This window comes from Plectrocnemia conspersa, unplaced genomic scaffold, assembly GCF_051122295.1.
Source record: "Plectrocnemia conspersa isolate PC_06_02 unplaced genomic scaffold, ASM5112229v1 ptg000010l, whole genome shotgun sequence".
In the NCBI taxonomy this organism is placed as follows: Eukaryota; Metazoa; Arthropoda; class Insecta; order Trichoptera; family Polycentropodidae; genus Plectrocnemia; species Plectrocnemia conspersa.
Genome location: NW_028277174.1, coordinates 31,370,974 through 31,382,166, shown reverse-complemented (window position 1 = coordinate 31,382,166; position 11,193 = coordinate 31,370,974). Strand labels below are relative to the sequence as shown.

General features: G+C 34.1%; 2 protein-coding genes across 3 annotated transcripts; one reads left to right on the top strand and one right to left on the bottom strand.

Annotated features, from left to right (window-relative positions):
* The first annotated feature begins 506 nt into the window (after window positions 1–506).
* Window positions 507–3,357, top strand: Nacalpha (nascent polypeptide associated complex protein alpha subunit). Its single transcript, XM_088195266.1, has 6 exons — window positions 507–553; window positions 872–1,033; window positions 1,111–1,232; window positions 1,306–1,524; window positions 1,594–1,752; window positions 2,973–3,357. The coding sequence occupies exons 2-6, from the start codon at window positions 913–915 to the stop codon at window positions 2,985–2,987; spliced, it is 636 nt and encodes a 211-aa protein (XP_088051392.1). The 5' UTR covers window positions 507–553; window positions 872–912; the 3' UTR covers window positions 2,988–3,357.
* A 45-nt stretch (window positions 3,358–3,402) lies between these two features.
* Window positions 3,403–10,322, bottom strand: spd-2 (centrosome assembly protein spindle defective 2). Of its 2 annotated transcripts, none has more exons than XM_088195206.1 (17): window positions 10,215–10,322; window positions 9,946–10,107; window positions 9,720–9,888; window positions 9,293–9,652; window positions 8,910–9,040; window positions 8,564–8,847; window positions 7,505–8,398; window positions 6,594–6,644; window positions 5,878–6,525; window positions 5,647–5,817; window positions 5,354–5,579; window positions 4,992–5,109; window positions 4,775–4,921; window positions 4,524–4,709; window positions 4,276–4,462; window positions 3,870–4,207; window positions 3,403–3,804 (listed from the first exon to the last, which is right to left on the bottom strand). In XM_088195206.1, the coding sequence occupies exons 2-17, from the start codon at window positions 10,092–10,094 to the stop codon at window positions 3,640–3,642; spliced, it is 4,224 nt and encodes a 1,407-aa protein (XP_088051332.1). In that variant the 5' UTR covers window positions 10,095–10,107; window positions 10,215–10,322; the 3' UTR covers window positions 3,403–3,639. The 2 variants fall into 2 exon arrangements, with proteins under 2 accessions (XP_088051332.1, XP_088051333.1); XM_088195207.1 differs by having other exon boundaries at window positions 10,187–10,312.
* Window positions 10,323–11,193: the final 871 nt, after the last annotated feature.

Sequence of the window (11,193 nt, the reverse complement as noted above, 5' to 3'; positions counted from 1 at the left end):
GCGTGGATTTTTGACTTCTGAAAAGAGAGCAAAAGTAGTACAGACAGACGTCACATCTCACATGTTGTTTCATAGTTTGTCTGCACTTCGATATTTTATATGTTGTAAAAATATAATAGGTATCCTTACCGATATAACTACAGACTTCGGATATGAGAGTATTGATCAAAGTATATTCAAACTGAATTTTGGTCAATAGTAGGGTGCAAAAACATTTATCACTTCTCAGAAGTCAAAAATTCACGTAAAATGCAATAAAATGGTATAAAACAACTCAAGTAAAAAAATGTTAATATTATTTAAGATAATCGCCGCAGTTTGGGCATAATTTATTTTTATCTTTTTTACGTCTCAAGGATAGCACATAGAAAGCTTAATATATTTACAATTTATAAACGACTGTGATAATATATTATTAGATTATTTTAAATTGTATTTTATCAATAGATCGGTATGTTTATTTATTTTTTGTCAGATGTGACTTTTTTTTCGTGCTGGCAACTCTTGCCCCTACTCCCGTGTTTTGACCGACCGGCAGCGAGGAGTCTTACAGGTGAATATCCTGGCCATCCTAACTCCTGCAAAAGATTCCTCATCAGTAATTACCCGTCAAATATCGATCTACAATAACCGCCAGTTATTTTATCGATTATTTTTTTGTAACATTCGCGGGAATTTGCACCTCATCTTCAGTTTTCACGATCCTAATCCTCTGAGTATTACAATACATAGTCGAAGATCACTGTTGATTGAATTGAATATTACTTTGTTGGTTAGGATCGTATATCGTCGATTTTTACCCATTAGTAATAAAATCTTGAAACATAACCTCAAAAATATTGATTAATTGTTTTTATGCGTTTTTGACTAGATCGTTTCATCGCCAGTCGAAGTAGTCGAGCTACGTTCAAAATGCCAGAATTGACAGAAATCGACAAGCCCACGGCTTCGGCTATCGAAATCGAAAAGAAGAACGTTCCCACCGAATCCGATAGCGATTCTGATGACACTATTCCAGAATTGGAAGATGCAGGTACAGTTAAAGATCAATTTTAAACGCGCGTTTGATTCGTTGATGTATTTTAATTATCTTTTATGTCGTTTTTTTAGGTGCTCCCGGAGCAGATGGAATCGTCAACCCGATGGCCGGAATCGACATGGTTTCTAAAGCGAAGCAATCTCGCGGAGAAAAGAAAGCTCGCAAATTAATGAGCAAATTGGGACTTAAACCGGTAATTGCATTTTGATCCGTTGCGTTAGTTAGTTATATTGTGCATTTTTAATGTTTCGCTCGTTTGTTTCCAGGTACAAGGAGTCAACCGAGTGACAATCAGAAAGTCGAAAAATATCCTCTTCGTCATTAACAATCCGGATGTATACAAGAATCCTAATGTAGACACTTACATCGTGTTCGGAGAGGCGAAGATCGAGGATCTTTCGCAGCAGGCTACCGTCGCCGCCGCAGAGAAGTTCATTGCTTCCGAAGGATCTCACGGACAACCTGACGCAGCGGCTTCTACAGCTGTACGTTGTTACCATATATAAGATCCAATCATTTGTGTACTATTACTCATTTATATCTTATTATTTCAGTCTGTAGCACCGATTACCGAAGAAGAGGAAGAAGCAGTAGACGAAACCGGATTCGACAGCAAAGATATCGAGATTGTTATGTCACAAGCGGTGGTTTCGAGAGCGAGAGCAGTGCGAGCCCTTCGGAACCACCAAAACGATATCGTTAATGCGATTATGGTAACAATTCATAATAATTTAGAGACTGACTGAATATTTAATTAAACTTTGGGGCACTATAATTAAAACAGAAATAGTTTTAATAGCACATAATGTACTACTGACTCACTTGTGCGTTATTTAACAATTGAAAACATATTCACATTAACGTCATTTAATGTCAAGAAAGCTGTATTTAATGACCTTTTACTTTTTTGTGCATAGTAATTTCATGATTTGTTTGTCATATGATGAAAAATGTGACAAAATCAAGAAGTTATTTGGATTGGTGAATTTTCTTCTCAAAAATCAGCAAATATCCCGAACTTGATCAGCCTTTTTTTGTTAAAAATTAAATTTTTATGAATATTTTTAAATGTTTTGCAATGACTGCATTTTTTTTATATTGCTGCATAAAGTGGGCGGGTCTGTGCCAGACGTTTTTGAGTCATTTTTAAAAAAGTTCTATTAACCGAAAAGGGTTAAAACAATAGAAGCAGGTGAAAATGCAAGGTTTTCATATCCTTGAGTTGTTAAATTGTTTTTTTTATATTGCCATCAATTGTATTATTGTTGACAGTTCAATGTTCTAAAATTAAATAAAACTGATCCTCACCGATCATATAATTCAGAGGTCTGAAACATTTGTGTATTAACAAATGAAAATAGATACTCCCTTTAAAATAATATTCGCTTTCAAATTGCCCGATTTTAAATGCCACTAATGCATTTTAAATAGCCGTTAAAATTATAAAATACTCGTAAGTGAAGTCAGTGGCTTCTAACGATTATTTTACAAATAACGCAGAAGCGCGTCGACGGCTTGTAATGTTTTAAAATATGACAAATAAAAGTTCTAAGGTATTTGTCATGCCCAGTATATTTTTTATTTTCTGAAGCCATTTTAAATGACTTGATAAAATTTCCAGTGTTTTATTTCATTACTTACTCAGAGATACTTTATCAATATACTACGATAAAAAGATTGACACAATTTTATTGCTTTTGATGTGGATTTTTGACTTCTGAGTAGGGATAATTGTTTTTTGCGCTCCTATGGGCAAAATTCGGTTTAGATATGCTTCTTTTCTTCGATTCTCACTTATTTTAAGTCTTAATATGAACGCTAGATAACCGACCGCTTTTACTAAAACGAGATGTTGAAATCGATATAGTCAGTTTCTGTAATCAATCATCAATAAATCGAGATCTTCATTAATTTATTTATTTTTAATTTTCAGGAGTTGACGATGTAAGAACAACCAGACGATCTGCAAGAGCAAATTCACATCCAGTGTTGTTTTGTGGTATAATTCTCCTTCACAATTTGTGAAACAGTGAATAGAACGAGCGTCAGTGAATATTCAGTGTGATATATTGTATTTTACTATTCGTTGCAAAAAAGTATTAATGTACGTTTATCCGACTTACTTATTTAAAACTAGTATTACGATTACTTATCGTATTTAATCAACTGCGCTTCTTAACGTTAACATTATTTTATTAACATGTTTGACTGTAATAAATTGTAAATATCAAAAGTACACCAAACAATTATTTGTCAGTAAACAATTTGCACATGTCACAAAACAATGTTAAATTTAATATTAAACATACTTCAAAATATTCACAGTAACCTTTTTTTCCGAGTCGATAATAATTCATAAAACGGATGATTAATTAAATTTATTTAAAAAAAATACATACAAAAATAGTTTATAATTTCAAAGTACATTTATCACAGTAAAAAAGGAGGTTCACGTCGAACTCGTTTATTTGCACTAATAATATTATTGTAACAATCAAATTAAAATCCTTTTTTCGAGTTGAGTTTAATATATAACATTAAAACGTATTCGATTAAGTACCAACCGCCGACTTAAATTAATGGAATGTGTTAAACACAGCTTAAACTATTGTCTTATTAGCTTCGTCTTCGTCGCAAATGGTATGAAAGGCGAGAGTTTCATCCAAATCACTCGATAACGATGCTATCGAATAGTCCAAATTCATATCATAAGTAACCGCCACTTCTTTTTGCTGCAGTTCGTCCAAAAGAGACTTTAATGCTATCTGTAAATGAAGCAATATTACACGAATCATATAGCAGAGAGCTGATTTAAAAATGATATACTAACAGGCGATTCTTTAAAATTAGTAACGTTTCCGCATTCGTCGTCCTCGTCCGGAAATCGAGCTCGTAACAAATCCAATTTTCCTTGGCACATCCCATTAAGCTGATTCATTGTTTCGCTGTCCGAGCAGTTATTACAAATCTTTTTAATCCTCAATCTCGTGGTTTCGTCCCCGTGGAACGCAAACAAGGAAGCCACAACCTCAGTGTCTCCGTTTAGATTACGAGCCAGCGATAACGCTGCGCGTGGAACTGTTATCCAGCATTTTGCGGGTTCACCAGGTTTGATTAAGGCGTGGCGAGGCGTCACAAACACTTTACTACCCAACGATCTATACTTCCCTAAAAATAAGCATCATGTGAATGAATAACAATCGTATAATTTAATATATTTTTAACGTTATCAATACATTTTAATTCAATGTTGAACAATACGAATCCGGGCATCGTGCCTCTGTTCCATATTGTGAAATAGATTTCCTTCGAAGGTCCTGAATCTTGGAAAGGACCGAGAGGTAAACCTTGGGAACCTGCGTGGCGGAAAACTCCATCTCGGAATATCAACATGGATTGTCCGCAAACACCGTGCAGTGGAATCTATAATTAAATATAACTAACATAAGCTCCGATCATACTTTTGAAAAAATAGTTACTTTACCCTATATAAAAGCCTCGATTTATTAACGTCTTCGGAGGACGAAGGATTGGTACATCTCTTAGAAATCCTTAAAGATCCATCGTGTCCGCCGTCATGCGTAGGTCTGAATTCGACGTTGAGAGTGCGGCATTCTTGGGGTTGTAGTGTGATCATCATGGATGAGTTTGTTCCATTGTCAGAAAGAACCTAATATTTACAAGTAAGCATAAAAAATCGGTATGAATGAACATCTTTATAAAAATTATACACACCTTGAATCCTTCTCCGATCACTGAAATAATTAACCTCAACTTTTTCGCAGCCGAGACATTCTTAAAGACGATATCTTGAGCCTTCGCTTCGCCGGCTTTCACCGATCCCCATGACAATTCTTTTTTACTTGACTTCATCATAATCTCCTGATAATTTAAATAAAATTAAAATTCAGAACTACTAACTTTAGAAAAATATACAAAAAAAAACCAATACCTGTGAAGAAGTACTCTCAATGCTATACGTAGACTGTTGAGACAAACATCTAGATACGCTCGGAGCTCCAACGATCTTGACGACTTCTATCTTATAAGCGCTTTCAAATACTAGCAACCTGTTTTATAAAAATATTTTTAAGCACTCATTGATATAAATATTGAGTCATACATACAAATTAATAGTGCAATATTTCAATCAGTACTCTGACTCGAGATTCATACGCTTGAAAAGAGAGAGACTCGCATACCACATAGAACTACAAACACTACTACTCTACACCGATCCTGACCGCCTGTTATAACCCTTATAAATCAACCTGAACTCTTCCTTATTCGATATTCAAGTAGAACGGCACATACCTTGATATCATATCGGTGATGACGTCGCAAATCGGATACGTGACTCTAACCATCACTTTCTCGGCCGGCTTTATAGTCATCTCCGATTTATCCAATATGAAATAACCGCGTTCGCAAGGCACCAAACTTATATCCGAACTATCTTTATCTGACGGAACAGCAACGTACAGCTTGTAATGCGTGACGATTGAACCAGCATTGAACATTTCCACAATTTCGGACGTTCCTGTAAAGATAGACAAGATTAGATCTTTAATGAAAGTATCGTAGTCCATAATCGGACAATGTACAACCTTGATGTATGATGAGCACTTCGGACTTTTGATTGTTTCTGATGAGGAGCGAAGATATTCCGACGTGCCCTCGGATCTGAGTCACTTTCATTGTTATTGGATTTGAAGATTCGTGATTTGAAGGCATTAAGGATATGCTCAATGTACCACTGATGTCTTTCAACCTTAAATCTGTACAAAAAACGAAACATTGATATTCTGAAATAATCAGCTTACAGACTAATAACGTACCTTCATCTAAAATTGGCGAATAAAACAACACCACAATCAGTAACGCAGCCTTTCTCCGTTGCGGTAACGAGTAAATCTTGGTCTTTAACTTCGAAGAATCCTCGCTGACCGGAGTCTGCTGCATACGTTGCGCCACAACTGCCGTATCAAAAACGACTTCAACGTGAATGACTGAAAATACGTTCTTCTCTTCGTTCTTCACGTCGACCATGATGGGAAGGTCTTCCTTGCAGTCGCTCCAAAGCAGCAATGGTATCACATGAGTGCACTCTTCAGGTATGGTTGGAAAGTCGATCGATTCAATCAAATCGCCGTCGACGTTTTGCAGATACAATTCCGGAGAATGCGATTTTACCAATATTACGTGTTCCGCACACAAAGCACACTGTGTCACAATATCGGTCATGTTGACATCTAACTTTATTTTGATGCTTTTATCTGTTATAAACGTTATTATCCTCAACGTGCATTCAATTTTGGAATCAGCTTTAAGTAGAACTTTTCCCAGAGGCGCTTGAAGTATCATCACATCTTTGACGTCTCCGTCGTATGGCTCATCATCTACGTATACAGTGTTGATGGAAAATCTTACGGAAATCCAACCCGAATTTTGAGAAGTTAGCTTTAATGCGACGTTGTGTGGCATGCCTGATGAAATGATAATATTATTATTTATGTTAAGGTATATTTAATGATTTGAGGAGTAAATTACTCACCGACTAATGTTTCTGTGTGCTCAGATTCAATCTTAATCCATTCATCTGAAACTATATAATGTACATATTTAATTCATTTTCAGAAAAAAGTTTTATGATATAAATACGGTTTTTAACCCATTGATAAGTATGGGCGTACATGTACGCCCATATTTACAGATTGTTTTAAATTCTGAGAAATAAAATAAAATACGAATTTGAATAATAAAATATTACTAAAATAAATCATTAAGCACAAGGGGAAAAAAAAGACCGCCGGTCTAACTCTGACCCCTCAGAGGTAAAAGCACTTCTAACAATTAAATCAACGAGTGTTTCCAGCAGCAGGAACAATCAGAACAAAGTTAGGAACCAATATAAAATATGAAACGTTCAAGGTCTATGATACGTTATTTCATTTTATCAAAAGATTAAATGTGATTTTATTTATTGTCAAAGAATAAAATGTTGAGAACCACCTATTTTGTTTTAATTATATAATAAAATAAAAATCATACATAAAATTTACCATGTTACTGAAAATTTAAAAATATTTGGCCTGGAAAGGCACAAGGGAAGAAATAAAAATGTACATTCCTTAATTCATAATGGGTGGGATTTTTCTATTGTCTTTGTAAAAAGATCGAAATATTACAATTACAATAATTTCTACATTCAGTAAAAAATTAATGATATTTAATCTTTTTTAACTCTGTGACTAGAGGAAATGTAAAGCACGGACTTGTAGAATGACTATAAATATGCGATCAAGTAAGATGCTTGGGATTTATTGAAGAAAAAACAAAAAGCTGTACATCCAAGAAAGGCCATTTCAGCTGAATCATCAGTAAAATTTTCTAGTTCTTCACATACGTACATATGTATGTAAGAACATGAGTATCATGAAGAAGAACTGTCAAAACATTTTTTACCTTTATCTGGAACGTTAGCAGACTCTTCCTCCGCATCAGACTTATCCAGCTGTGTATACGTATCACCGCTAGAAATTCCCGGTGAATTAAATCTCTCGGTTCTAAACGGCGTCACGGATGGTATGCATTCTCTGCTCAAATCGTTGATCTTGGCTTGAGTTGGTGATATCCAACCGTTGCTACTGCCCGGAGACTTCATTTGCTGATAGTGGTCCATCAATCTTTTAACGTGTCTGCCGCTAAGTGGCGTGCGAAATGATTTTTCTTTCTCATTCGAATTCGGCGACATCAGATCTTTCAACTCGTTGCTGATATCGGAAGGTGTGACAGTCACGCATGATAGTTCGTTTGAAGACATGATGCCCGGACTCATGTCCGTTGTTGGATAACTGTTTTTTTTTACATCTTCCAATTTAGTATCGGCGATATCCGAAGATTCCGTAATCGGATCTAGGCATATGGAAGTTTTGGCATTTACGACAGTAATAGCACTCTTCGCAGTAGAATCGGAAGATTCCGTATTGTTACCAGTTGTGGATTTTCTAAACGTTTTCATAGTTGAAAACAAATCTTGTGAAGAATTAGTCGATTCGGCCGCATTTTTTCTGATGCTCAATTTTGATCGGGAATCTTCGATCGATTTAGCTTCGATGATATCTTTAATTGGCGAGATCTTCATCGACGAGTCGATAAAATTTACGTTGATCCTACAAGGATTGTTTAGTTCTTTAGTTGTGTTATTTTCGGTCTTCGTACTGTGAAAGATGCTGTTATGTGCCGTTAAGGTCTTTTCTTCATTTTCAGTGACGGATTGAACTTCCTTAGATTTCTTTTTACTCATTCGGAGCATATTATCTATCACCACTGACGGTCTTTCCACTTCTTCGAGATTTCCTAAAAGCAATAAATACATACAATTTAGAAATTATTTTTCTATACAATTTCAAACATTTATAATCCGAGTACACGCTCCCATTTAGCAAGCTTTCTATCTACCATGTTATCAGGGAGTTATCATTTTTCAGTTTTAATAGTAGAATAATTTGAAAGTATACATACCGACCATCTTTCTAATCTGAGTTAAACTAAATGCAGAAATGGTATCATCACTGTTAAGAGTATTAGTTAAATTTCCATTTTCGCAATATTCCGGCGAATGTATACTAAGTGTCTTATGATTCCGTGACTTATCATCGTCGTTACTTTCACTTAGGAATATCGCAGACGGTTTGTTCTTCTCAGGACTGGGCGCTCTTAAAAAGTCGTCTAGATCAAGACACCGCTTTTCAAAATAGTTTCCAACGGACATCTTACTATCTGACATAACATTCGAAAAGTCGAGTCTAAAAATAATAAAACATAAATAAAAAATGTAATAATAAAACTGTTATTAAGTGTATCGCACCCATTGTTAGCTTGAGAACTGAAGGAAATTTGGTCAAATGCTTTAGTACTGTTCATCAGGCTCATTTTAGGACGTATAGGAAGATCTCCTTTTTCTTTTAACCAAGACATCTCTTCGTCAGACATGTTAATCTATATGAAAATAATAATTAATAATTTTTAAAACGATTATAACACTACAAGATTTGTACCACAAAGATAAGTAAGTATATGCTGATCATTTATTTTTTCAATAATCTCTTTTATATATATTGACTATTACTATTTTCTGCCACCAAAATTGAACCTGGCATTACTTTTTTAAATGGAAAAACTAACGTTAGAGCCAAAATCAGGTTGTACTTTAACTTTGTGATACAGTGAAATTTATGTTTTCATTGAAACCTTTGTAGCCGGAACGAACATAGAATCTCTGAACTTGGAATCATTTTGTGATTCCTCGTTCACTTTTAAGTCCTTCGAACAATAATTCCAAGATACGTTTGAAGCACTTTTACCGCCTAAAGTATGCCTATACGACTCCAACGATTCTCTCATCTTCGATACACGAGGATCGCTACTCGATTTTAATATTTTATCGACAGTTCCGCTCTGCGTTTTCGCCTTTTCGATTATATCTCTAACGCTCGTGTGAGATTGGTTCGACGCATCAAAATCGGGAACTATGTTTTCTTTCGAATTGTTGTCCGATTGAAACGAATGTATCGTCGATCTTGCGGATATCTCTTTCGGATTGAAAGAAAGCTAAAACGTCCATAATATATAATATATTACATGATATTATTATACAATTTATAGACTAATTACTAACAGATTTCAAAGACGATCTCTTGATTGGTTGAATGCTAAATTTATGTGTTGATTCTTCACCTATGGCTTTACAGTTATCTATATCTAACAATCCCAAAGATGAATCGTTACTCTCCAACCTTTTGTTGAAATACTTCTTCAAATCGTATTTGGAAAGCGGATCTATTAAACTGAACAATAATATTGTATTTCAATTGTAAATTGATTAAACAAAAGTAGCGAAATACCTTTCTTGGCCCTGTTTTTCTGCGGTGGAGGTAGCTTGAGGCGAATACACAGAACTCAACGATTCCGATTGCAAGTTAAGTATATCCTTCATAACGTCCATGGATTTCCTTACTTTTGGAACAATCAATGAATTTTTCAAGTCGTCCATTTTGATGACAAAACTATTGACGTGTAATAAACATATAAGAAAAAACAGCAAATTGCGACTGAATATGAATGTAAATGGTTAACTAAATATACATTTATTAGCAGCGATGATATAAAATACCTTCTATAGTAAAAATAAAGAGCTAATCGCAAATTTGCACAATGTTAATATATTGTAGCTGACATAGTACAACGGGCGGGCAACAATCCGTTTGAACTGTTAGGCCATAATCAAATATTTATTCGCCATACAATGACGCTTTACGCATTTCGAATACAAATGTTTTCTGTCGTTTATTAAAACTCCATTAAAGACCAAGTTACTTTTTATGCAAAAATAAGTTATTTAGTAAAAAATAAAAAATAAAAAAAAATAAGGTTTGGAGTACCTGAAAAATTTAGAGTATGAAAAAAAAATGTTAACGGTTTGTTCGTTGCTATTTAACATTTAATTATATAAATTATTTAACATAACTAGTTTCTACTGATTTCACGATAGGCCATTTACGTATATCGGTTTATTGTTATCTTTGGTGACATAAATTTGATTTACTCGTTCATGTACATGTTTCTTTTTTTGACATGTATACAAATATAAATACCAACGTCGTTTTGGCTCCTCCTCAATCTTGCGCCCGGTGTCATTTGCCCCCTTTTCGCTATAACTTTACTCAGACGGCTTTGTTTGGTGTAATAACTCCAGATATTTCAACTAAAATGACAAGACTAAATATTTTTTCAAACGTAACGATCTATAATTTTCTAATTCATTTTAAGCATATTATGAAGAAATAAAACGTCCCTTGGTGATCGAATAGTATTTGCAATACGTTTTTTATTTTGAATTTTGATAAATTCACTCAGACAATATTTAAAGTATGATTTTCACAAAACGAACAGTTGATAAATGAAAATTGAGCTTTAATATAATCGCTAGTTATATATGTTTTTTAAAATAATTAAAAAATAATAATTTTTGGAATACATATTTTTATAAAAGCAAAAACATCTATAATTAGTGCAATTCCTTTATTATTAATTATGTTTTAAGTTGATTTTATTATATAATAACTTTAAAAGGTATGGTTAAAATTATATAT

Coding starts and splice junctions, on each gene's coding strand:
- Nacalpha (XM_088195266.1), top strand. CDS start 913: ATGCCAGAATTGACAGAAATCGACAAGCCCACGGCTTCGGCTATCGAA. Junction 1,034..1,110: donor TCCAGAATTGGAAGATGCAG/GTACAGTTAAAG, acceptor TCGTTTTTTTAG/GTGCTCCCGGAGCAGATGGA. Junction 1,233..1,305: donor GCAAATTGGGACTTAAACCG/GTAATTGCATTT, acceptor GTTTGTTTCCAG/GTACAAGGAGTCAACCGAGT.
- spd-2 (XM_088195206.1), bottom strand. CDS start 10,094: ATGGACGACTTGAAAAATTCATTGATTGTTCCAAAAGTAAGGAAATCC. Junction 9,653..9,719: donor AGAGATCGTCTTTGAAATCT/GTTAGTAATTAG, acceptor TGGACGTTTTAG/CTTTCTTTCAATCCGAAAGA. Junction 4,463..4,523: donor AATCGAGGCTTTTATATAGG/GTAAAGTAACTA, acceptor ATTTAATTATAG/ATTCCACTGCACGGTGTTTG.